General features: G+C 47.9%; 2 protein-coding genes across 9 annotated transcripts in view; both read right to left on the reverse strand.

Moving 5' to 3' along the window:
* Positions 1 to 27,783, reverse strand: part of PCSK6 (proprotein convertase subtilisin/kexin type 6) — a 190,858-nt gene that overhangs the window by 69,978 nt on the left and 93,097 nt on the right. For 5 of the 8 annotated variants that reach the window (XM_049705669.1, XM_033403040.2, XM_033403042.2 and 2 more), the window contains exons 7-10: positions 11,866 to 11,934; positions 11,401 to 11,573; positions 7,177 to 7,389; positions 3,774 to 3,874 (exon numbers count right to left, since the gene is read on the reverse strand). In XM_049705669.1, the coding sequence (XP_049561626.1) occupies positions 3,774 to 3,874; positions 7,177 to 7,389; positions 11,401 to 11,573; positions 11,866 to 11,934 (556 nt within the window). The remainder of the gene's footprint in view (positions 1 to 3,773; positions 3,875 to 7,176; positions 7,390 to 11,400; positions 11,574 to 11,865; positions 11,935 to 27,783) is intronic. The other 3 variants (XM_033403043.2, XM_004278366.3, XM_004278367.3) reach the window with 1 other exon arrangement.
* TM2D3 (TM2 domain containing 3) overlaps positions 1 to 27,783 on the reverse strand; it is a 337,824-nt gene that overhangs the window by 62,985 nt on the left and 247,056 nt on the right. The window lies entirely within an intron of this gene.

Here is a 27,783-nt window from a genome sequence, read left to right on the forward strand (position 1 = left end):
TGTTAAAGCCTAGCCTTGCTACCACGATCCACCTGAGTCTGTATGAGGCTCTATGGCAAACTCTGGCCCCGGGGAGAGGACAGCCTTACGTATCAGCACGTGTTGGGAAAATCTGGACTAGTCTTTACCACGTGAGTGAGCATTCTGTGGGCCGGGGCACGCCCAGCCATCACCTACTCAGACCCCATGTCCAGGACCACTGCCCACACACTAGAATTTGAGATTTTAGTAATTCTACATTAACAATATATTCATTTTGGTGCAGAGTAGAAACATTTCATTAAAAGAACACTTGCCCACGATTAAAAATGCAGAGATGAGATATCTTGGACACTAAGATACATTTGCTTGCCTTTTCAACACTCCTCAAAACAGGATCCACCTGACAATGATGCTCTCAGAACCCTGCTCTGTCCACAGCACTAGGACCGCAACACAGACAAGAATGGGAGCTCCCTGGGGACTTCCCTGGCAGTCCAGTGGTGAAGACTCCGTGCTTCCACTGCAGGGGGCATGGATTCGATCCTTGGTTGGGGAACTAAGATCCTGCAGGCCACACAGCACAGCCAAAAAAAAAAAAAAACAGCGGGAGCTCCCTGGACGTAGCCTTCGCCACCTCTTCTTAAATAGCACCTGCCCTGGCCAGTCCTCACAGGCATCTTTCCAACTGCCCACTCTTTGTGTGTGTGTCTGCAAATATATGTAACATAAAATATACCATCTCAACCGTTTTTAAGCGTACAGTTCAGTGCCATTAAACACATTCACCGTGTTATGCAGCCGTCACCACCGTGCATCTCCAGGACGTGATCATCTTAACCCTCTGAACCTCTGCCCCCATCAAACACTCACTCCCTATCCCTCCCCCAGGCCCCTGGCCAGGCCATCCTACTTTCTGTCTCTATGGATTTGATGACTCCAGGTGCCTCACAGAAGTGGAGTCCCAAGTTATCTGTCCTTCTGTGACTGGCTTAGTTCACTCAGCATAATGTCCTCCAGGTTCGTCCACGTTGCTGCAGGGGTCAGAACCTCCTTCCTTCTCAAGGCCAAATGACATTCCATAGACCACATTCATCTACTGATGGACATCTGGGTTGCTTCCCCCTTCTGCTATTGTGAGTAATGCTGCTGTGAACATGGCTGTATAAATATCTCTTCGAGTCTCTGCTCTCCATCCTTTTGGGTGCACACTCACAAGTGGAATTGTTAAATTATATGGTAATTCTTTGTTTCATTTTTTGAGGAGCCATCACATTGTTTTTCACAGCAGCTGCACTATTTTACTTTCCCAACAAATGCTTTGCCTGCTTTAGTACTAGAAGCTCACCTGTGGCTTGAGTCCTGGGGGGCCTGTGTACTCCTCCTCCCTGGGGTCTCCCGCTCTCTGGGCTCTAGCCCTGGCTTCCCCTGATTTCTCCACCACGTTCTTGACACTGTGTTGGTCCCCGGCCAGTCAGTGGCCTCCTGGCTGCCTATCCCAACTGTTCCCATCAGTACAGTTTCCAGACCTTTTCTTGGCACAAGCTGACTTGCTATCCTCCCCTTATCCACTGCCCTCCTGAGGACCACAGCCAGCCTCACTGTTAGAGGAGGATCTGAGGCCCCGAGTGGCCCACGGCCTTGCCCTCTGGTGGAGAGGCGCACACACAGGCTTTGGATTCCAGACGGCAGATGTGCCTGCCGCCCTTTCCCCTGTTTGGCCGGGTTCGTCACCCCTCACATCTGCAGGGTCCACCCAGGATGGAGAAAGCCAGCCCCCCGGGAGCTCAGCACAGATGCCAGGAAGCCTGGGCTTCAGAGCTGACACAGAAAGGGTTTAGAAAGGGAGGATGTGAGAAACCATCTTACTAGGAGAAACTCCATTTCATTTTTGATGATAGTACTGAAATCACATATATAGTTGTATGAAAACATGTCTAAGAAATGGTGTTTAAAATGTTCTTTTAAATGAAGAAGGGATTGCTAGGCCTTGGGGGTGGTTCTCACACATAAGGCTCTTCCTTCATCCTTGTCACATGCTGCCTGCAGGCCTCCTGCACCCCCGAGAGCTTCTCCCCCCAGGTGACCTGGCTTTGCCCGGCCTCCTTCCACAGCAAAATTGCTGCACACGTGAGCAGCTGTCCAGATACTACCCCGGCCTCCAAAGCCCCTCAGCTGAGGCCGGCAGTGCCCCTGGTTACACCAGGTTCCTTCCTGGACCAACCCTATGTGTTTAAATGCTCTAAGTGGACGCTGTTTCCAATGACGTGTGCTTGACCTACCACCTGTAAAATTCTGAGGATGAGCTAAACTGATGAGGCAGTGATCGGGGAATTCATGAGTCCACAGGCCAAGTTTAATGGGACAATCCGGCACAAAGCGGGGTTTGTTTTCTATTTAGTTTCAACTAACAAAACTCCTTCCATGTTTCCAATAAGGAAGGAAAGAAAATATAAAACAACTAATCACCAAGTATACGAAAGCAACTTCCCACACAAGCAACTATTTAGCATTTTTTAAATGAGCCTCAGGACACAGAAGCTATCATTTTGGCCTGAAAATCAAAGATATTTAGCTCTTTCTTTGTGAAATGGGTAGCATTTGAGTTTTACGCTCTTTCACCTGATGCAAATCAACGAGCAAACATACATAATTAGAAGGACTGCAGCAACCCAAATACAACTGCTGAATCATTTAAAATCTCACCTGCGGCAAATGACTCCTTCAAAGGGCTGGGTTGTTCTGAGCCAGTTTTGATATCTAAACTAAAATCTGTTTTTGATCCCATGACTGTATGTGTAGTAGACTTTCTTTTTCTGAACCTTCCACCCACCGACAACTCTAGGGCTTTCATTCAGCTTAAAGCAGATAAAACATCACCACCGTATTGTCAACTTATGAACTACAGTTGACAAAGGACAGCTGTATCAGCCTAAAGTGTGGTCTGGGGGTGTGGTGCAGGCTTGGGGCACACACCCCGCCCCCGCCGGCTCCCTGTGCTCCTACGAAGGGCAGGAGACTGTGAGCTTGAAAACGGGAGAGAAGGGAAGAAGCCACTCATGCCCGTTAAGGAGAAATCCTGACGTGAACCTGGAGGACACTATGCTGAGTGAAGTGAGGCAGACACAGAAGGACAAACACTGTGTGATCCCACAAATTTGAAGTCCGAGAGGAGTCAGGTTCATAAAGACAGAAACTAGAACGGTGGTTGGCAGGAGCTGGGTGAGGGGGAAATGGGGAGTGTTATGGGCTGCATTGCGCGTCCCTTCCCCAAAATCACACGTTGAGGCCCTGACCCCCAGGACCTCAGACGTGACTGCACTTGGAGATGAGCGTCTGTAATTAAGGTGAAATGGGGTCATTAGGGTGGGCCCTGATCCAACGTGACTGGTGTCCTTACAGAAGGATCTAAACACACACACACAGAGGCCACGTAAGGACACGGGGAGAAGGTGACCACTGACACGTCAAGGAGAGAGGCCTCAGAGGGAAACAGCCTTGCCGACACCGCGATCTTAGACCTCTAGCCTCCAGAACTGTGAGATCGTACGTTTCTGTTGTTTAAGCCCCAGCAGACCACACAGGAAGCTATCTGATGGGTACAGGGCTTCAGTCTGGGCAGACGAAAATGTTCTGCAGATGGCTGGCGGCAACGGTCACTCAACAGTGAATGTGCTTAACGAGCATCACCCTTAAAATGGTGTGTAAAACATAAATTTTACGTTATGTGTATTTTACCACAATAAAAACTTTTTTAAAAAAAGGAAAAGGAGGGAAGGTAGGTGGGAACTTACTTTGCTTCCAGCGCCAAGGCGATGATGCCGGCCACCATGGGGGCTGAAACAGAGGTCCCGGTGTGGCCATCGGTGCAGCGCTGGCGCAGATCCGTGGTCACCTGGGCAGGGGCAGCAAGCAGCCGGGTCAGAGGCTGCTCAGGACACTGCCCCTGGGCAGGCGTGACCTTAGCCCCAGGGATGGAAGAGGTGCTATGCAGACACACCTTGGCAACGGAGGTTTCCGCGTGTCTGGCACCCCCTGCAGCAACACGGTGATGGCGAGGTAGGAACAGGGGGTTAAGGCCACAGCCCCCCACCACTGCAGATGCAGCCCGAGACTCAACAGAGAGACAGAATGAAACAGAGGGGCCTCCACGGCAAGACCCCCTGCCGGGGCCCCCATCAACAACCCCCAAGTCACTCCAGACTTCAGAGCAGGGAAACACGTGCTGGTGTCGTCTGGCCCAGAGAGCATCTCTGCCGTGAGCCAGAGATCGGCCATTGGTCAGAGAAGGCCACAGAGCACTCTCTCCACCAGGACGTCCTCCCAGGTAGCTGACAGTGTCCCAGAGCACCCAGTTCTGTCTGCAGCAGGAGCTACACCTGTGTCCCTCGGTGACGGGGGTGGGCACTGATTCTGGGCCTCACCACAGTCCAGCCTGACTGCACCTTCCCTTTGAACTGAAACGGAGAAGCACGCGTGGGTACAGCTGGGAGACGCCTGTTGTGCTGGATGGGACACTGGCCCTAGTGTGGCTACCATGCATTTTGCAGGTAGAACTAAGGCTGCTAACCAGCTGAACTTAAATCGGGGATGTAATTACAGGGCCCTTAAAAGTCTGTCAGAGAGATGAGGCTTAGGAGGGACCTGACCCTCCCTGCTGGCTTTGAAGAGGGCGCTGGGGGGACAAAAGCCAGGAACATGGGTGGCCCGCAGAAGCTGGGAACAGCCCTCGGCAGCCAGCCCACACGGAAACAGGAGCTCAGTCCTATAACCACCAGGAACTAAGTTCTGTGAACACCCTGGATGAACAATGAATGGATTCTCCCTCTAGCCTCTGGAAAGGAACGCAGCCCGGCCAACACCTGGACATCAGCCTCGTGAGACCCAGTGGAGGCTGCAGCACTTCTAGCCCACAGAGCTGTGAGATGACACAGCTGTGCTGTTTCCAGCTGCGAAGTTTGGGACAATTTGTTATGACAGCAATAGGAGACTAATATACCCACCAACCGTAAGCCTCCAGCAACCCATCTGCAAAACCCTTGAGAACAAATTTCCCCTGTGGTAACAGTCCAGATCCTCTTCCAAATACAGCATTTTCCTTCCTCATGATTCAGCTGGGCCGACCATCACCAGTGAGAGGGATCCAGCCCGTGTCACACACACAGAGGAAGATTCGACAGGGATGCTGGTGGAGACCAGCCTCCTCCCCCCTCCGAGTTCAGCAGGACCTTGACATTGGGGAGGGCAAGGGAGCAGGGATGAGGATGCAACCTCTCTGACCCCAGGATCTTCATCTGCAAAGGGGCTTAATGCCAAGTCCTTCACGGGGCTCCTGTGAAAGCACAGCTGGCACCTGGCACATGCTTGTACTCAGTCAAAGGTGGCCAGTGAGGGAAAGTGAGATTGTGTGGGCAGGACACCAAGCTCCCAAGAGCAGGTAAGGCCCGTGGCTGGCTCTCCAGCCTCAGAGAAAGGGGCATGAGTAGAGGGGCCTCCCCACAGGGAGGTGGGCAGCCCCTTCCTGAAACTCTACATCCTGCTTGGTACTTGGCTGTGTTCAGTGAGTGAATGAATGAGGGAGAGATGCCTCTTTAGAAGTGCAACCTATTTGATCACAAGCCCTGTCTCAGCACCGGGCAATCCCTCGCAGGTCGGTACTCGCTGGATTGTAGCAACGGAAGAGGACGAGGGGCCCGAGCTCCAATTTCCATGGACACCTGCCTGAACGTGCAGACGCGAGCTGCCCACCATCCAGGGAAGGGGCTTACCCCCTGGCAGGGTCTCTAAGGGACTCAGAGCAAACACCTGGCCTTGTTGAGTTGGGGGAAAAAACAAAAACCAAAACAAAAACAACCTGCCACCCATACTACCAGGGACGAGCACCAGGACAGCAGCTGCAATGGAGTGTGATTTTCTCTTTCACCCTCTGCCCAACGACACCCTTCTTACCATACATTAGGGCTCAGAGAATTTTTTTTTTAAAAGAAAAAGAAATTAAGGCATTTTGTAGCTAAGGTGTGTGCCCACGCATGCACACGTACACACCTGCAGATGCCGTGTGATTAATTAAGCAAATAAAGCTGCAAGCCCTGCTCCCAGGGATGGGGAATGGCATCCACCCAGCACAGAGTCCCCGGCACACAGCACCTCCCTGCCCCCTCCAGCCAAGGCCTCTGTCAGGTTCTGCTTAATGAGACTCCAGCAAGTCCGTGTTCAAATGAGCTAGATTCCTAAATGAACAGGACACCATTCAGAATCTCAGTCCCATCCCAGGGGTGCACAGTCCAGTAGAAAAGGAAAATAAATTAATACCTTCGTGAAACAGCCCGGGCTGCTGCCAGGCTGGCGGTGGGAGGATAGCGGCTGACCTTCCCACTGGTGCAGAGCAAATCAGGGAACGGGAAGCCTGCACGCTCCCGCAGAAAAATGTAAAAATATGCCTGCAAGTAATGTCTAAAGATGTGGCCAGGCAACAGGAGAAATGAAAAGACGCCAGTGAGCTTTCAGGTTAAACCAGTTGGCCAGCTCCACGGTCTCCTTTTTTTAAAGGTCTAAAAACCATCTTAACGACTGTGCATTTGAATTCTGCATTGATTTCAACTTGAAACCCTCCCCTCTTACATTTTTTCAAAGTAGGAAAGCACGTAGGGAAGGAACAAGCACAAACTTCACCCATCACTAAACTAAAAGTTACTTTCTAAAAGATAAACCGCACTTATGTTCATTGAAGTGAGCGTAACCGACAGAACCACTCTCAACCTCAAGTGTCTGGAAAAGTCCTTTTGTGAGGAAGGGAACACCTAGGACACTCAGATTTCTAAACTGTTTCCGTATAGAAGCAAGACTTTCTCTCACTCTGTTTTGCACGTTGAAACTGAACAGGCCAGTTGGATCCCAAGCGATGTGACCACAGAACACAGAAAGCTTAAAAAAGACACCATGCTGAGAATACACCCCTTTCTTAAAGGCTATTTTTAGATCCCTAGAGACAGAGAGGGTTTTAATTGGTATTCTGTGCCAAAATTAGAAAGGCAGGGTCTGAGGAAGGTTGCCAAGGGCCTGGGGTTTACCTTGAGGCACAACTAGTTCCCTGACAGCAAGGCTGGGCCCGGGGCCAGGTACACACTGCCCTGACTGGCCCGTCCTCCTGAGAATGGGACGAGGAGCTCATCCCCCGGGGTTCTGCCGAGGACTCACGATTTTGCGCTCGTAGAAGGCCCCGCTGCTGTAGGTGGTGGCCAGCGTGGACGCACACTCCTCTAGGTACCAGGGCTTGTAGCCATTCTCCGTGGTGCTGCTCACGGAGATGGTGTAGATGCTATTGGTGTAGCCGTCGCAGGAGCAGTGGTCCCCCTCTCGGCCGCCGTTCCCCGACGCCCAGACGAAAATGGAGCCCAGGCCCTGCCGGCCCTGGAGGGGAGGGGACAGGCGTCAGCCCACATGGACCCCCAGCTGGTCTCACCCCTGTCCAGCGTCCCCCTCCACCCATGAAGAGGGAGGGGGCCGAGGAGGATGCACCCAGACCAGACAGAGGCTGCCCAGTGCGTGGTCTGTGGGCTGATGGGCTCTGGCGTTCCAATTTTCGTAGTATTGGCGGCAACAGCCATGACACCATAGAATCACAACGTCATACTGAGAAGCTGGCCCAGAAAGTCCTCCCTGTTCTTCACGGGAAAATCAAGGCCCTCACACAAGCTGCTCTGTCCCAGAGCAACACCAGTGATTTCCACTGCAATGTCCCACGATCAGAAAGACCAAGCAGCGTCCCCAAGTACACTGAGATGAAAGCTGACGGCTGAATTTATGACGTTAATTTTTCTGGCTGAGGAAGAGGGCAAAAGTTCCTGAAAACCCAGCTGCAGAAGCATCCTTCCTGGAGAAGAGCTCCTTGAAAAGCGGCGGGCCCAGGATTTGCAGGAACAAGGGCCAAGGGCCAGAACACCCCGGGGCCATCCTAGGAGAGCGCCCCCGGGCTTCCCCTTGGGTCAGCGTTGAAGCGGCCACACTGCCAGCGCAACCAAGGCCAGCGGCTTCACCTGTGTGTAGCTTTTCACATTTAAGGACACACACGTGACAGCAAGTCGCTGTAAGACAGTAGCAGGTCAGGGGAGCTCCTGCAGCCTCTCCAACCCACACCCATGGGATCCAACCAACACTCATCCCAGCCACAAACACCAGCTAAAGAAGAACACCAGTTCCAAGACGGAACCGACCCGTTCGGTCCGAAAGGCTGGACCGTTGGTGGGCACAGCCAGCCCCAGAGAGAGGTGCCAATACCCGTCTCCACGTGGGCTGGTGGCTCCGGCATCCCTGCCAAGGATACTCCTGTCCAAACACACAGGAGGAAACTGACACTCAGGCCCAACAACTGGCCAATTTAAAGAAAATTTTCAACAAAATCCTACAATTCCTCGTAGCCCGACTGAAGCCCTGCTTCTGACAGGATGCCTGACACACCCTTGGAGCTCAAGTCCACCCAGACTGAGGGCACCCACCTGCTCCAGAAGCACCAGGACACCCCACTTTTGGACCAAGTAGAACACAGGTCCCCACCCTTTTGTGCCTATTTGTCTTCACTCCCACATCTGCACCAGTTCCAACCTGAGGCTCGAGGGACAGCCCAGTCCCAGGGCTCAAAACTGCCTTGCCCACTCCGTTTTCCACATCTCGAAGGCAGACCTGCCCAAACGGCCAACAGCTCGACAGAAAGGTTACTTACAGTTAGCAAAAATGGCAACCTTCTGGAAAAAAAGGCACAAAGGACTAAGGACATGCGTGTGTCTGTGCCCATAACTACCTGTAGGAAAAGATTAATCAGAAGCTCGTTCAAAGCCAACGAAAATTGGAATGAAAGGGTGTTGAACCCATCAGAGCCTGTCTTTATTTCACCTCCAACTCCTCACCTCACTCCAAATTATTTATCAAAGGCTGTCATTTTGCAAAGCAGGGCAAGCGATCTTACTGCTCCAGCAGCATGGAGAATGGCCTCAAAAAGCACTTCTCACACTTGTGAGGAGAATCCCTGGGGGTCTCGCTACATCGCAGACTTGGGCTCAGCTGGTCCAGGTGAGCCCAAGATTCTGCACTGCTGACGGGCTCCCAGGTGATGCCAGCTCTGCTGCTGGGGACCCCACTTTGAATAACAGAGGCCTAAATGCCAAAGACTTGCATGTCTTCACCTTGCACTTTGCAGGTACCACTAGACCCATGAGTTCTCACAGGCATCAAGGCGTCCAAAGCCTCTTTCCCTTCTGAAAACAGTTTCCTGGAAAGGGAACGTGGGAACGAGGCAGAGGAAACACCCAGGTCTGAGCCATCTCTGAGGACTGCATTTTCACTTTCCGGGTCTTCTGTTCCTATGGAAGCCACAGGACAGAGGCTCCAGGGGACGTTTCAACCCCGGCTGTGAACTTGCACTTCTGTTCAGGAAGCCACCACACCTCAACACCATCGGAACGTATTTGAGCATCTTGCCTGGGAAGCGGAGACCTCATCCATGGACTCAGAGGGCTAGCAAATGCCCGGCATCTGGACAAAGCCAGTGCTTTCAGCCACAGGGACACTGACTCTCCCCTTCTGGGTGACAAGCCACACGAGGACCAACATCAAACATATGTTTATGCCAAAGTACAGGGTCTGATGTCTCCTGCCACCAACCCACACCATCTACCAAAGATGAAGTCAGATTTTACAGAAAAAGGATATATGTGACAAACAGGGCATCGAGGAGGAAAAACAGATGGGAGAATGTGGTTCGGTCTGAGATCATCAAATCTCTAGGAGGATTTTCAGTGACAACTTCAGACAGCTGCGATCTAAGGCTCCCTATGTGGCATATTTTATTCAGAACGACTAAAAAAAAAAAAAAATGAAGTGACTTCAGTATTTCAAGAAACTGTGACAAGAACCACATGGTCCCCTCCGCACCTTCCACACTCCCCTGAGAGCTGGATGAAGCCGGTGTTGCTCAGAATTCAGGATTGCTCCTCTGTGGGGCACCACGGGGGGATGGGCAGAGGGTGATAAGGGCTGCTTTCACTATAATCCTCTGGTACTATTTTATTTGTTAACCACATTTTAATCATGCATGGTTTACAATAAGATAAGAACTTTAAAAAAATGTTTTAAAAATATAGATAATAAAATGGGCTTGACCTGGCCCCCGTCCTGTTTCCTGTAGAAGTCAGAGGTATAAACCCTGCCTTGGGGATGCCTGGACCTCCTGACCCAACCCTGCCAGCATTGCCGGGCCTCCCAGGGCCACCCGGACGCTGACCACAGCTCTGTGTCTGCTCCAAGAAGTTGTCCTCGCCCATAAATCTGCCTTGCCACTGTGCTTGTAAGAGCTGGGACATCTCCAGGCTTTTCTGACTCACAAGGACCCAGAACTGATGACCACAGAGTGCCTGGGCTGGACCTCCCGAGAGGAGCCTGCCAGCCTCCTCTGCTCCCCCTCAGCCGGCGGGTGGAGGGCCCATGCTCAGATGTTTGCTCGCTGTAGCCCCCAGTGGGGTCCACCCCACATACACTGGGCTGCGAGCTGGCAGGGAGGGAACATGGCCAAGACCTGCTGCTTCAGGGGTGCTGGGTGAGCACACTCCCCGTGATGGACGCAGACAGCTCCACGGCTCGGGGTTCCTGTGAGCAGGTGGGCCGAGGCCCAGACACCCCTTCCACCTGCACTGTCCCAGTTAACAGGCCAGGTGGTTAGTCTAGGATCCCCACCACCCACCTGCATACACCCCTCAGCTGGGGGCAGTCAGGCTCCAAGGCTCAGAGCCAGGGGGCTGGTGAGTGACCAGCTGGTACTTTCCGGAACAGCTACTCTGTAATGAGGTGATGTCCTTCTGCTCTCGTTGGTGGACGGCCACTTCCCTGAGCCCCCAAATGACTTCTCCCTCGCTCTGGTCCTGGCACCATCGCCGTCCTGCTTTGGGGCTCTCCCCTGTGTCACTCTAATTTTGTGTGTATGCTGCTCAAATTTATTTATTTATTTTTGAGCCACACTGCACAGCATGTGGGATCTAGTTCCCCGACCAGGGATGGAACCCACGCCCCCTGCAGTGGAAGCATGGAGTCTTAACCACTGGACCGCCAGGGAAATCCCTCAAGTTTATTTATTGTTACCTATGCGACAAGATTTCTTCTTACCTATATGACATGTTGGTTGTTTGATAAGACATACTGCGAAACAGCATGAAGATGGTCCCATATTTGTTTCTAAAAAAGGTGAGTGAACCCAGTTCCTTCCATATGCATAGAAGAGTTAAAAGAGCATTTGGAAGATCATCTTTGGGTTTGCCGGATTGAGAGTCTTTTTGATATTCTTTTTGGCTTTATTCCTTCTGATTTCTCACTGTTAAATATTTTCACTATTCCCCCCATCCCTGAGGCTCCCTCGCAGCTCTGGGTTACTCACACCTTTTTAATGCCGTACTCGAAGGCCTGTCTGGCCAGTCGGCCGGGCCCGTCCACCGTCTTCCCGTCGTCATCCGGCCCCCAGCTCGCGCTGTAAATGTCGATGTAGTTGGGTCTGATGCCCAGGGACTTGGCCTCCACCACGTCCGTCACGTCTCCGTCCAGCATGCGGATGCCTGGAAGCACAGGCCCGTGACAGTCGCATGGAAGGTGGGTGGGTGGGGGGTTCCATGCGGATGTTGGTCCCGCACGGCCACTGGTCCCCGTGTGGACCGTGGTCCCCGCACAGCTGTCCGGGGAGCTGGGCACAGCATCCGGGCCCCATGCTTAGCGGGGACACCAAGCTACTGGAAACTCCTGCTCTTAGAACCTCGAAACTGTACTCAAACACAACGACAGAGACATTCACGGCAAAACAAGAGTGAGATTAGGCCCGGGTGACATCAAAAACTCAACAAAAGTACTCACAGCCACATGGGTGCTGACCGAGGAAGGGGCTGAGGTCATCAGAGAACCAGCTCCTTATAGCTGGACGGCCTTAAAAGGGAGCAGCAGAGATAGATTTCAACACCATCCGCTTTACCTGCCAGTTCTCCATCTATTTCCCTTCCCCTCATCTCTGCCTACCATGGACTGAACGCTTGTGTCCCTCCAGATTCATATGCTACAGCCCTAACCCCCGAGGTGAGGGCATCTGGAGGTGGGACTTTAGGAGGTAACTAGGCTTAGGTGAGATCAGGAGGGTGGCCCCAGGGCAGGATTAGCACCCTTCCCTGGCTTCCTGTCCCCTCCACCGTGTGAGGACACGGATGGTGGTCGTCTGCCAGCCACCACGTGGGCCTCATGGGGAACCAGTGGGACAGCACCTTGATCTTGGACTTATAGCCTCCAGAACTGTGGGACGTAACTGTCTGTGATTTGGGCCTCCCGGTCTATGACCGCCTGAGTGATTCAGAACCTCAGGTGCCTGGCAGTAGACAGCGTGGGGATGCCACCATCGTTCAGACACGGAGACTGCAGCACAGGACAAGTGGGGGTAGATGCCTGGTCACCCCGTCACCCACGAGAGGGACATGGGGTAGGTCACGGGGGAAGCCCTGCTTTGACCACCATTCGTGACCAGCTAGTGACTGCAAGAGCTACCTTGTCTCACTAAGCTTCTGCTTTCTATAAACTGTGATGATGAAAATGATTGTATCTATAGAGGAGCCATAAACACTGAAAACGACGGTTCATATAAAGTGCCTGGAGTGCAGTAAGTACCCAGTGTGTGTCAGCAGCTAGTCTGACCCCACCTGTAAAAACGGGGATAGTGAAACCTACCTCCGGGGGTTGTTAACAACTGCCTTTTACCTTTATTTTTAAAACATTTACTATTTGACATGTATGAAGGACTGCCTGGCACAAACACGTTAGTTATAAAGCCTAATAAAATAACAGACACACATGAACATTCATCTAGGGAAAATATGAACTTGAGCCACTGTGGCCTCAACCCAAGCCCTGCCCCTCACGGAGGAAACTCCTCAGAATTTTGGACTAGTCTTTCCATTGCCTTTAAAAACGGGTGTTTTAATACGACTGTCTGCATAATACACTGCTTAGCTTTGCTTGTACTGGGAATTCATCCTTTCTTGGTTACGTATGTAGTAAACATCTTCTCCCAGTTGATGCCTTGTCTTCTCACTTGTTATGGTGTCTTTTGATAAACAGAGGTTCTTAATTTCAAGGAAGTGGGAGCCAATTTCCCTTTGAAGATCAAGGGGGTTATAACGAGGGCCAAATCTTTTCTGGGTTTGTGGGCATCTGTCGTGGGGTGGGGCCCCTTCTGCTGCATCAGCTCATCGCACTTTCTCCTTTCTCAGATTTCCGGGTGGACGAGGAGACTCAGGGTAGCCCCAAGTACCATCCTTTCCAGTTGCTAGTCTATGTGCCCAGGGCCTTCGTCTCTTTGGCTGCGTCAGAGACACTGGGCCCAGAGGCTCTTGGAGCCACAAACCCCAAGGAGAGGCCATAACGAGTACAGGACGTTGGCCATGTGGTGTGGCAGAGGCGGGGCCCCAGGCAAAATAAAGAGCAGCTCACTGCTGGGGGAAGAGAGCAGGGGTCAGACAGTCCTGGGGTGGGATCTCATCTCGGCTGCGTGTGACCTTGGCCCAGAGTCTCAAACTGTCCGAGCCCTTGTTTTCCACAAAGCTCACCTGCCAGGGTAGCCGGGGGAATTAACTATTTGCTCAGGCCCTGGGGCCCTGTGCTTTCTGAGAAACGGCAGCTGCTTTCTTTATGCCCTTCTATTTGGCAATGGAGTTTCCAGGGCAAGAGACCCCGCCGGTCACACTGAAGCCACCATCAATTCTGATGTCCTAGGGGTGACATTTAACCTGCTATCCTAGGGCTTCTCCATGCCAGTGATAGGTGTTGGGATGCCTCTTTTTGAACAAGAACAAGATGCCAGATGACATCTAAAATAAGTAAAAACATAAGACCAGAATGCTTTCCCAACACTTCTCACAATGTTCCTCAACGTGGAGGAAGAGTGACTGACGTGTGAGAAAGAAAGCATAATGTATTTAGATTTTAATGAAGCATCTATTTTCCCCAACACTGACAAGTTGCCAACAAGGAAAAGGTAAATATTTTCAGTGGAAACCTGCTGTTCCAATATTAGCTCTAAATGTGAATGGCTCTCCGGAAACGCCAAACTGAAGAAAACAGTCATTTCTCCAATGAAAAAATAAAGACCCATTTCCCATAAACTGTCAGGTACAAAAATAATGTGGACAAATCATCTGGATGGCAGATCCACTCATGGTTGTTAGCGTGCTCACGACTCAGCAGTGGGCTGGGTTCAGGGCTCCCAGGGGAGGATGAGCAGGCCTGAGCCGTCCACTCCAAGGGCCCGTCTGCGGCACCAGGTGGGAGGAGTGTGAGGAGGAGGAGAGCGGGGCTTTGCAGGGCCTGACAGGTTTGCGTTTGGGTGGACACCTCCTAGCGCTGCCAGGGCTCAGTCCCCCAGGGAAGAATCACACAGCTTGCTTCGCAGGAAACAATAAACTTTCCATAAACTGGCCTGCACCCAACGATAGTTTCAAGGCCCCAGGAGAACCTGATGAAAGCAATGATTTTACAAGACTCTTGATGAAGTTAAAAAAAACCAACCGGGACTTCCCTGGGGGTGCAGTGGTTAAGAATCCGCCTGCCAATGCAGGGGACACGGGTTTGAGCCCTGGTCCGGGAAGATCCCACATGCCACAGAGCAACTCAGCCCGTGCACCACAACTACTGAGCCTGTGCTCTAGAGCCCACGAGCCACAACTACTGAGCCCGTGTGCCACAACTACTGAAGCCCACGCGCCTCGAGCCTGTGTTCCGCAACAAGAGAAGCCACCACAATGAGAAGCCCGCGCACCACAACGAAGAGTAGCCCCTGCTCGCTGTAACTAGAGAAAGCCTGCATGCAGCAACGAACACCCAACACAACCAAAAATAAATATAAATAAGTAAATAAATTTATTTTTAAAAAAACCAAAACACATTTTTTTTCATAGTGACCCGTCCTTCCTCCCTTTTCCTGCTCCTAACTTATGGTGGGACTTTGCAAACCACAGGCTTGTATAAGGCAAGGCAAACCCGCGGACATGCAGACGCCCATGTGAAGCAGCCCGAGACACAGCATTTCCCCTGAAAACGTCCTGAAGAAGTTCCATGTTCAAAGGCAATGGATTTGTCTTCTATGTCTGTGAGTCTCTTTCTGTTTTGTAAATAAATTTATTTGTATTTTGTTTTTAGATTCCACATAGAGGCGACATCATATGATATTTGTCTTTTCCCAAAGGAGAAAAGGGTGGGTATAAATTAGGAGTTTGGGATTAACATACACACACTACTAAATATAAAATAGATTACCAACAAGGACCTACTGTATAGCACAGGGAACTCTACTCAATACTCTGTAATAACCTATATGGGAAAAGAACCTGAAAAAGAATATTTATATATAAAATATATATAAAACTGAATCACTGTGCTGTACAGCTAAAACTAACACAACAATGTAACTCAACTGTACTTTGATATAAAATAAATAAATAAACAATTTTAAAAAAGTAAACAGGAAGATCAGAGTGTGCTGGGTTTGGAGACGGGGTCTTTAAAGGGGTAATTAAGCTGAAATGAGGTCACATGGGTGGGCACCCATCCAACACGACTGGTGTCCTTTTAAGAAGAGGAAATTCTGACACGGACAACACAGACTAAGGGATAACCACGAGAAGACACAGCGAAAAGCAGCCGTATGTGCTGGTCTAGAGAGAGGCCTCGGAAGAAACCAGATCTTCCGACACCTTGATCTTGGACTCAACAGCCTCCATAACCAAGAGAAAATACATTTCTGTTGGTAAGCCCCAAAAAAGGTAACAGGGAGAACACACACACACACACACACACACACACACACACACACACAAGAAGTCAGCCGGTGATTAATGTTTGCAGGAAGGCAGGGGAGCAGGACACGGGGGCCACTTTTGTTTATTTACAAGTAATGTATTTTGCCTTCAGCAAACGAATGGCAATGCTAGAGCAATAGCGGCAAGTAAAATGAGATTGTAGCTTCCTGAGTGTGACAAATAGGCCTCCCCAACAAATTTTGCTCATTAATTCTGAGTTTATTTTCATAAATCCACAGAGAATTGTTTTTTGTTTTTTTTTTTCTCCCCCCACTAAAACTACAGTACATTGTGTTCTACCAACAGTCATTCTGGGCCAAGTGAGGTTGCAACAGTTGTTTAGAAATGTTAAAAACCTAAAAGGTTTCTGTTAACTCTCATTATGGCCTAAGACAAACAGGGCTCTCAGATCTCTAAATACACCCACACGTGACAGCCTCCTCCTAGGACCCGGGGCGGGGGGCATGGTCGGCCGGGTTGTGAGCCACATCTGCACTTGCCATTGTCACACGAAGTGCCTGGAGACCCACGGCTGACGGCCAAGCCAAGTTTCCCCTGGCCTCCTGCTAGTTTCCCAATCTCCCTCTGTAGTGGAAACACAGCTAGAGCCAGCGGTGCCCCAGTGAACTCACGGGCCTGTCCTTCCACGGAGCCCTGGGCCCCTCCTAGGTAGGTCTTGAACCGGGTCTCTTATCTTCTGTATTCTGATGCTTTGACATCTTGGGGCCTTGCTGACCCTGCAGGGACCGACACCCCCATGCCCCAGGGCTGGCCAGTTCCTGGATATGGTCCAGAACTACCCCAGGAGCACATCTTTCCTATGCAAACCAACCAATCCAGAGCTCACACCCCCAAGCACCCCCCTTTATGGGGCTTTTACACTTGGGGTTACTCTCCACCTGCCCTAATCACCCCGGGGCCTGGTACCACACAACCAGGGGCAGCTCCTAAGCCCTGAGCCCTGAAATGATTCAAACTAGCCCATCCTAAGCCTGCTCACCCCACCTCGCCCATTCTTTCCTGCAGAAACCACAATAAAGGCTGAAGCCCACAGGTCCGCTCGCTCCCTCTGCCGCCCGACCAACCCTGGTGCTTTTCCGCGTGTCCTCCACGCCAGGCATAACCCATCCTCTTGGGAACTGTGAGTAACAAACTCTGTTCAATGGCCATTGTCTCCTGATCTATGGGCCCTGTCATACCTAAATAGTAATGAAATCTCTATTTTAAAACAGGTCACTCTTTCATAATCAGGTTCTGCTGATTTTTCAGAGAACTATAGAAGAGTGGAAGAACCTCAGCAATGCTCTAGAGATTTGAAACGCAGACTGACGTTCGTGGTCTCTCCACCAGGGAGCAGGGGCCAGAGAACAAGGCGATCCAGTGAGAGCTGGCAGCTTGGGACAGAAGAGCATGATGGGGACCCGAGTATCCATCCTGCAAGTGGGGACACGAGGAGCCCTAGCGGATGTGCACCTGTGACAAGGACGTGAGCACATGCCCTGAGCTGGCCTTTGACAGAGACCAGAACACGGTGGCGATAAGACAGTCACACCACCCAGAACAGAGGCCACCGGCTTGTCACGTAGGCTTGGACGTGCTCCCTGTGCTCTCCCCAGCCTTCCTCACACACCCCCAGAAGCAGAGCTGCTTCCCGCTCAGTGTCTGTGAGGACAACCTCAGGAAGCCCAGCACGCAGCCTAGAACCGGCTCACCTGTCCTTGGGGCAGGGGGCTGCAGGGCAGCGTGGCGGGGGCATGGCCACCAGGGGGACACGGTGCAGGAGCTGTGGCCACGCTTGTCGATCTCCTCCTTCCCAAGGCTCCTCTTAGCCTCGGGGTACCAGACCCAGCAGGCGGGGAGTCTGATGAGAATGTGGGGCTGTAGTTGCCCACGGTCACTAAATCCTCCCAAACCTCGCAAGGTATTTAGAATCCTCCTGCAGTGGAAAATGCACTTGGAGCCTTTGAAGATTAAATTGTAGCTTAGGGCTTCCCTGGTGGCGCAGTGGTTGGGAGTCCGTCTGCCGATGCAGGGGACATGGGTTCGTGCCCGGGTCCGGGAAGATCCCACATGCCACAGAGCGGCTGGGCCCGTGAGCCATGGTCGCTAAGCCTGCGCGTCCGGAGCCTGTGCTCCGTAACGGGAGAGGCCACAACAGTGAGAGGCCCGCGTACCACAAAAAAAAAAAAAAAATTGTAGTTTAAACTGTCCTCTTAAAACACTCATAAGCCTAAACTGCTTAATGGAAACGCTAATGAGACTGAATTCTGTAAGTCTGAATTAACATAATTAACTAATATATGGGCAAGGATTAATTTAGCTGTTATGTACTTAACAGTCTCATGTTTGCGAAAAGAAAGGCATGATTCAGTTCCCCAGTCAAAACAGAACAAAAACACCAACAGAAATTGGCCTGCTGCTGTTTCATTTTTCCTTCCCAGAAACAGGGTCAACAGACTGAAAAGATGCACGTCCTTCATGGAGCCTGAGCAGAGAGTTTTTCAGTTTCGGGGCATCTGCCAGGCCCGGGAGGGGTTCCTGGCAGCCGCCCACGGCCCTGCTCCCTAGCAGCCTTGGGATCTGTCCCTTGGGCCAGGGGTGCTTCTCCAAGTTGGGTGCAGGACAGGTTGTGCTCCAGGTGACACCATCCTGACCCAGGGAAGTGTCTGAATCTTGTTAAGCATCAGTTCAGGGGAGCAACTCCCCAAAAGACTGATGCCCTTTAGAGTTAAAGGGGTGAGGGCTTCACTGCCTGCCTTGCAGTTTCCCTGACAGAGCAAGTTCTGCTCAGGCCGGGGTCGGGTGGACAGCTGGCTGCCCAGAAAGCCTGTCTCACAGGGTGCTGGGAGGGGCCATGAAGCCAGGAGGACATGATGCAGCGGCCGGGCTCACACCCAGGGGCCTCTCAAGGCACCGGCAGGGAGGGCCCTGTCTATGGAGCTCACCTGGCAGGTGAGATGATGGAGATGATGGAGATGATGGAGATGATGATGATGATGATGATGATGAGCTGAAGGCTGGTAGGTGCAGGCAAGTCTGAGCCCACCCACCACCAATGCTGACCAGAAGCAGATGGGGAAAGAGGGAAGGAGCATTACAAGGAGTGAGAAGGGGAAAATCAAACATAGGGCTGAAATTAAAAAAAAAGAAAAAAGGTTAACAGAGTGAGAGAGTAAAGAGAGGTTAAGTGAGGAGAGAGGACGGGGTGAGGCCCGCTATCCTTTCCCTCCACCTCCCACGTTGCCCCATTATCAGAGGAAGGACAGAGCACACAGCTTAGTACATTTGAGGCTGAGAGAGAGAGCAAGGCTGAAATATCTTTCGAAGGAATGTGAATGCAAACAAGGAAAAGAATACACGTGCACACCATGGACCCTTCCTTCCTGCTTCTGTTCCTGCTCACAGGGCTTGATGACAGCTGTCCTCATCCGGCCACCACTGTGACCCGCAGCCACAAAGGGACAACCCGGGCTCCAGGTCAGCAGGCCTGCCTCAGCAGCTGTGTGGACCTGGACATGGCAGGCAACTTCTCTGGCTGTCACTTTCCCCGGTTGTAAAGTGGCCATGATAATATCCAACTTGCAGAATCATTCTGAGGTGCACAGACGAGTATATATGTCTGGTGAAGCATCTGGTAAGTAATAGCAACCAGTGATAGCACTTAGCACCATCACAATAAAAATACTAAGGAGCTCGGACCACGAATGAAAACCAAGCCCTCGGTCCACCTCTACTACGGGCCCGAATCCCTAGAAATAACAGGAAAAAGAGAAGAAAATGAATAAAACTGTAACAGCCCTGGAAACAAGACTGGCAGATGGGATGTCCAAGGAACTGCGGGAAGACAGCAAGCGATGGGATGAGGCTGCGGGAAGAAGCAGGGCCTGGGCGAGGAGGCTGCTGCCGAGGGGAGAGCAGTGCCAGAGGAGCAGGGCAGGGGCACCCAGGCTGGGCGTGGGCAGCGGCAGGCTTCATTCAGAGGCCGAGAGGCAGGACAGAGCCTGGGGATGGGGAGGCCACCACCACCCTGCCAGACTTGAACATCTCTCAATGCTCGACAGAACAGCCAGACAGAAAATTAGAAAGGATGAGGAAGAACTCAACACCATCAACCAACAGGTTCTCAGAAACATTTTTAGAACATTCTATGCAACAACAGAATACACGTTATTCTCAAGGGCCCACAGAACATATTCCAAGATAGATTAGACCCTGACCTCAATGAATTTAAGAGAACTGAACTCCTACAGAATTTGTTCTGCAACCACAATGGAATCCAACTAGTAACTGACGAGGGACGGAAAACAGAAAAATCTCCAAGCAGCTGGAAACAAAACAACACACTTTAAAAAAATCCACAGGTCCAAGAGGAAGTCTCAAGGGAAAAACGAAACAAAACATTGAACTGAATGAAAAGGAAAATACAAGGTACCAAAATCTGTGAGACACGGTTACACTATTGCTAAGGGGAAGATTTATGGTACCATTGTTTACACCAGAGAAGAAGAAGAGTCTCAAATCAGTAAGCGAAGCACCCGCTTTAAGATCCTAGAAAAAGAAGAGCTTTAAAATAAGCCCAAAGCAAGAGGAAGGAAGGAAATAATAAAGAGCAGAAAACAGTGAAATTGAAAACAGAAAAACACTAGAGAAAATAAGTGCAACAAAGAGCTAATTTTGTGAAAAGATCAATAAAACTGATAAACTTCCAGTTAAGAATGACTAAGAAAAAAAAAAGAAGACACAAATTACCAATATCAGGAAAGAAACAAAGAATATATCCACAGATGCTACCAACATCAAAAGTGTAATAAGGGAATATTACAAACAACTCTACACAAATAAACTTCATAAATTAGATGAAATGCACCACTTCCTCAGAACACACAAACTACTACAACTCACCCCAATATGAAAAGGATAATTTGAACAACCCTATAACTTTCCAAGAAATTTAGTTTGTAATTTTTAAAAAATCTCCCCGCCAAAGAGATATGGTTTCACTGGAAGATTTTACTAATAGTTTAAAGAATTAACACCAATTCAACACAATCACTTCCAGAACATAAAAGAGGAGGAAACACTTCCCAATTCATTTACTGAAGCTAGGATTACCCTGATAGTACAAAGACAATAAAAAAAAAATTAAAAAAAAGAGCAAGAGAGAGAAAGAAAAAGAAAATTACAGACCAAGAATCCTCATGAACACAGACACAAAAATCCTTAACAAAATATTAGCAAACAGGTTTCAGTAATATATATATATAAAAGGAAACACCATGACCAAGTGGGGCTTGGCCAGATTCAGTACTGGATCAATATTCAGAACTCAACCAGTATAACCTACCATATTGACAATTTAAAAAAGAAAAATCACATAATCATGTCACTCAATGAGGAAAAAGCAGTGACAAAATTCAATACCTACTCATTTAAAGAAGAAAAAAAAACCTCTCTAACTATGACCAGAAGGGAACATCACCAACTTGCTAAACAGTATTTACAAAAAAAGCCTACAAGTAACATTGTACTTAATGGTGAAAGTCTGAATGCTTTCCCCTAAACTCAGGAACAAGGCAAAGATGTCTGCCCTAGGTTGGAAGTTCTAGCCACGGCAACAAAACAAGAAAAGGAAATAAAAGGCATAAGGATCAAAAAGAAGAAATAAAACTGTCCTTATTTGTAGATGACATTATCAAGTATAAAATCTTAAAGAATCTACTCCTAGAACTAATAAGCAAGTTCAGAAAGGTTGCAGGAGATAAGATTAACATGCAAAAGCAGTTATATTTCTGTATGTTAACAATGAACACATGAACATCAAAATTAAAAATACAATGCCTGGGACTTCCCTGGTGGCACAGTGGTTAAGAATCCACCTGTCAATGCAGGGGACACGGGTTCGACCTCTGGTCCGAGAATATACCACATGCTGTGGAGCAACTAAGCCCGTGTGCCACAACTACCGAGCCTGCATTCTAGAGCCCGAGAGCCACAACTACTGAGTCCACGTGCCACAACTACTGAAGCCCACGTACCTAGAGCCCGTGTTCCGCAATGAAGAGTAGTTCCTGCTTCGTGGCAACTAGAGAAAGCCTGTGCACAGCAAAGAAGAAAGAAAGAAAGAAATACAATGCCTTTTATCATTGCTTAAATAAAATGAAATACTTAGGTATAAATCTAACCAAACATGTATAGGACTTGCATAGTGAAAGCTTCATAGTGCCGATGAAAGAAATCAAAGGAGATCTAAAAACATGAAGACAGATATTGTGTTTGTGAAGACTGAACATAGTAAAGATGTCAATTCTCCCAATTGATGTACAGGTCTAACATAATCCCTACCAAAACCCCAGCAAGATATTTTTCGTAGATATTGCCAAGATAATAATAAAACTTGTATGGAAAGGCAAAAGAACTAGAAAAGTTCATATAAGTTTGAAAAAGAAAACTAAAGTGGGAGCAATCAGTCTACCCCATTTCACAACTTTTTGTAGCTATAATAATCAAGACTCTGCTGCACTGGGAGAGGGACAGACACATAGATCAATGGAACAGACAGAGAACTCAGAAATAAACTCACACAAATATGCCCAAATGACTCCTGACAAAAGTGCAAAGCAACTCAGTGGAAGAAAGACAGGCATTTCAACACATGGTGCTGGAGTAACTGGATGACCATAGGCAAACAAAACAAAAAACAAACCAAAAAACCCCTTGACCTAAGTCTGATAACTTATACAACATTAACTCAAATTGGATCTCTCAAAATGAAACTCAGAATATAAAACTTTTAGGAAAAAAACAAACAGAGAATATCTTTAGAATCTAAGATAAGGCAAAGAGTTCTAAGATTGATACCAAAAAACATGAACCTAAAAGGAAAAGTTAATAAACTGGATTTTATCAAAATTTTAAAATTTTACTCTGGAGAAGACCTGGTTAAAGAGGATGAAAAGACATGTTACAAAATGAGAGAAAATATTCACAAACAACATAATCATCAAAGCACAAGTAGCTAGAATATATAAAGATCTCTCAACACTCAATAGTTAAAAATTAGAAAATGAGAAAAAGACATGAAGAGACATTTCACTGGAGAGGATAGATGGATGGCAAATGAGCACATAAAAAGATACCCCACATCACTAGCCTTAGAGAAGTGCAAATTAATAAGATATTATGATATACCTATCACAATGTCTAATACAAAAAAACAGTGACAATACCAAACATTGGCAAGTATGTAGAGAAACTGGATCATTCATACATTGTTAGAGGTCAAATGGTAGAACTTCTCTGAAAAACAATTTCCCAGTTTCTTAAAAAAATAAACATGTACTATTATACAACCCGGCAACTGCACTCCTGGATGTTTATCCCCCAAAAATGAAGACAATGCTCACACAAAAACCTATACAACAATGTTTTTAGGTGCTTTACCTGTAATATCCAAAGACTAGAAACAACCCAGATGTCCCCTAACGGGTGAATGGTTAGACAAACTGTGTCACATCCATACCATGGAATACTACTTATCAATAAACTACAGATATACACAACAACCTGGATGAATCTTCGAAGAACCATGCTGAGTGAGAAGCACCGATCCCAAAGGTTACATGGTATATGGTTCCTTTTTTTTTTTCCACTTGTTAGCTTATGTCTCTCAGGGCGTCATTCCTGGCACGTGGGGCCCCGCTCTCTGGAACCTTCACTGGCCATCCTTTCCTCATTTCTCCCCTGGGCACGAGAACCACATAGGTAGATACATGCATAGGTAGATACGTCCACCCATCTCCCGCATCTGTAGACGCCTCCTGCCTCTCGTGCTATTTGGCCAAACTCTGATGCTTCCCCAGTGTCTTCATCTCTGGGTCTGTCCCAGTGGAGCCTTCCTCCCTGGGGTAGGAGGGAGGCACACTCTGGAGGCACGCTCCTCCAGAGCCGTGCCTTGCTGCACGACCTCTACCCTGAAGATGGTGGCCCTCCTTGCCCGACCCACCAGCTAGCACCTGCGGTCCCCCACCGCACCTGGGGAACTGCGGGCCCCTACTTCTGAGGACCCCCTCCCACACCTAGGATGACCCAGGGTCCCTGGGCAGCGCCGCCTTCCCCAGGCCGGCCTCACTCGCCATGTGGCCCTGGCCCTGAGCTGGGGCAGCTATGAAGGAGCTGGAGGTGGAAGCACAGCATGTGGCCCGCAGAGCAGACCCAACGACTAGAGTCACCCTCTGATGCGGACTTGGGGTGGGGGTTTGGGGGTTGGGAACGCATCTCCTTTTTTTTTCAAGTTTTATTGAGCTTTATTACAAATCAATTAGACAATAATAATCACAAAACTAAGGTCAGAAATTAAAGATAAAAAGTTATTCTGGAGGGAGGGAGACGCAAGAGGGAAGAGATATGAGGATATATGTATATGTATAACTGATTCACTTTGTTATAAAGCAGAAACTAACACACCATTGTAAAGCAATTATACTCCAATAAAGATGTAAAAAAAAGTTATTCTGACCGCATAAAAATAAAATTTTTAACATCAATATTAAATAACAATTATTAACAAACTGGAGAAAAAAATATTTGAACATAAAAAAGTTAGTAATATTTCTATTGATTTAAAAATCAATATATGCTAGCCAGACATTGATTACAACCTCTAGCTAAAAGTGAGTAAGACAGCTGGGGAGGAAGAATCTTGAACTTCATTTCTCCACAAGTTTAAAAATAAAAGAAAAAGAGATTTTTCAGTCAATTCTTTTGGACTCAAAAATTTTGGATTTTTGTTTAAATTTTAATCTAATTCCTTCTCAGGAAGTATGATGGGGGAAAGTTTACATTTAACTCTCTGGCATCTATAACGCTGATATTAATGGAGCATCTTTATGTATACATTGTAATTGGCATATTTCTATTTATCAATACCATGATTTAATCCTACCACAGAGTATTTAACAAACTCTGTTGGCCAGTGTGCTTGGATACTCTGTAATAGGAAACAGAGTGATTTCTTAATGCTGGTCACTAACTGGTCCTTAGAGTTAATTCACTTTTCCAAGAGGAAGACATTCCCAGAACATTCCTGGTTCCCAAATTATGGTTCCGTTTTACATCATTTTTGAAATGAGAAAATTATGGAAATGGAGGACAAAAGAGTGGTTGCCAGAGGTTAAGGAAGGGACTGGGGCAAGAGTGGTTGTGGTAATAAAGAGGCACCATGAAGGACCCTTTTGTGACCCTGTTCTGTATCTTGACTGTATCGGCGTCAGTATCCTGGTTTCAACAAGAGATGTAGTTGTAGTTTCAACAAGAGATCACCATGATGGAAAACTGGGTAAAGGATACACTGGATTTCCGTGTATTGTTTCTTACAATTGCATGTGAATCTATAATTATTTCAAATACACATTTAGTTGAAAACATCAATTAGAAATCCTAGAAGGTAAATTCTTTTCAAAATGTAAAAACTGCAAAGATAGGGTGTGTCAGAGAACTGGTCAACTGAGCTTAGGGATTCTCTCAAGACCTAAGACAAAGGGTCAAAGGGATAGAAAGTCTGAAGAGGCCAACATCTAGTATCTGTCTAATAAGAGTTCTAGGAGGATGGAATGAGGAAAAATAAAGCAAAGGAGTCAAATAAATAACAGAAGAATTTCCTGAAGCCAAGCACAGAAGTCTTTGAATTTCAATCTCAAATCTAAACAACGGTGAACAAAGAAACTGGCCCACCTTTACAGTTAAGTTCACATAATTGTTGGAGTATAATGAAAAACGGTTAATAACTCACTGAGGGATAGGCAGGAAAAGGAAAACAAATTCACATCAACACACACAGGTCAAATCCCAGAACAAGAAAAGAGAAAAGAATCCTGAAAGGTTCTGGAAGAAGAAGAAAGTGATCTGAAAAGGAACAAAAATTAATATTGGCACCAGATGCCTCATCAGAAACACTGCAGGCCAAAAAACCAGGGTACAAGGTTTTTGAAATTCTCAGTGAAAGTTATTTTGAACTTAAAATCTAAACTCAGCCTAATTTGTTGGAAGAAAATAAAGACTTCAAGAACTCAGAAAGTTTACTACCTAGATAGCCATCCATATATACGGCAAGCACTCAAAAATATCTTTCAAAAGAATGAATGGCTTAGTAGAGAAAAAGATTTTGTAAACATAAAAGAAAGAAGATTAAAGAAAAAAAGGTGACCAAAGAGGGACCTCCCTGGTGGCACAGTGGCTAAGAATCTGCCTGCTAATGCAGGGGACACAGGTTCGAGCCCTGGTCCAGGTAAGATCCCACATGCCACAGAGCAACTAAACCTGTGCACCACAACTACTGAGCCCACATGCCACAACTACTGAAGCCCACATGCCTAGAGCCCGTGCTCCGCGACAAGAGGAGCCACAGCACGAGAAGCCCGCGCCCTGCAACGAAGAGTAGCCCCCGCTCTCCAGAGCTAGAGAAAGCCCGCACACGGCAACAAACACCAAATGCAGTCAAAAATAAACAAATTAAAAAAACAAAAACAAAAAACTCTTAGATGGTATCAAAAAAAAAAAAAAATGAAGCCAGATACATGCTGATTGCAAAACTAAGGTTAAAAATAGAGGATGAAAAACATATGAAGAAAGTGACGATAAAAATAATTTAATAGGTGTGGTGATATTACTATCATCCAAAGAATGATTAAAGGCAAAAAGAGAATAAGACAAGGAGGGGATTTTTATATTGATTAAAGAAAGGCTCATGACATCAATATGAGATGATAACTTTTGTACATCTTATAACTATGAAATGCATACACCAAAAATTGAGAGAAATCGACAAATCCACAATCCATATGGAGACTAACATCCCTTCTCAGAAACAGACCAGGTAGACAAAACACAAGACGTCCAAACACCTGAATGAGCTTCTTGCAGCCACAGGTGACAAATGCGGCCCCTACAGGCACCAGGCAGGCAGGATGAATGGCTGACGTGGACAGGTGAGGGGGACGGTTAAACCATCCTTTGGAAGTGCAGCCACTGTGCAGCACCAGCTAAGTGTCGCCATGAAGGAATGAGGGTCCAGCAGAGCCAGAGCTTCTGATTTTTTTCAAGAGAAACCCCAAATCCCTATTTTCTACATAAAATCTCTTGATTTGTAAGTGTTTCCTCAAGTTAAAAAAAAAAAAAAACAACGGCTTCCCTGGTGGCGCAGTGGTTGAGAGTCTGCCTGCCAATGCAGGGGACACGGGTTTGTGCCCCGGTCCGGAAAGATCCCACATGCCGCGGAGCGGCTGGGCCCATGAGCCATGGCCGCTGAGCCTGCGCATACGGAGCCTGTGCTCCGCAACAGGAGAGGCCACAACAGTGAGAGGCCCGCATACCGCAAAAGAAAAAAACAACAACAAAAAAACTTATGTGGGTTGTACAAAACATATCTGCAGGCCAAGGCAGCCTGTGGGCTCCTGGTGGCAACCTCTGATCTAATTTATACAGACTTTTGTACTCAATAAGCACAGAATAAAACTACTCCTCAAATACTCATTGGAATGTTGACAAAAACTGAACATGTACTGAACCACATAAAGAATTTTTTAACAAATTCAGAAAGGCAGAAATTATACAGAGCGCAGTCTCTGATCCCAATAAAGTTAAAAATCAGCAACAAAAGGAGCACCAAAAAAGTCTATGCAGTTGGAAAAAAAACTTAAATCCCTTATAAATAACTTTTGAGTTATAGAGAAAAAAATCAAAGCCGAAATAAAAAATTATTCAGAAGTGAATACCAATAAGAGCACTGTATAATCAAGCCAGAGATAGGTAATGAGAGGAAAAAAAACGTTTATTACTTATTAAAGCACATCAAAGCCTGAAAATAAAGAACAAAACATTCTATTCAAAGGAGTTAGGGAAAAAATAATAAAAATTTAAAAGCTGGAAGAATTAATAAACAAAC

The sequence above is a fragment of the Orcinus orca genome, chromosome 2 (genome assembly GCF_937001465.1).
Source record: "Orcinus orca chromosome 2, mOrcOrc1.1, whole genome shotgun sequence".
Taxonomy (NCBI): domain Eukaryota; kingdom Metazoa; phylum Chordata; class Mammalia; order Artiodactyla; family Delphinidae; genus Orcinus; species Orcinus orca.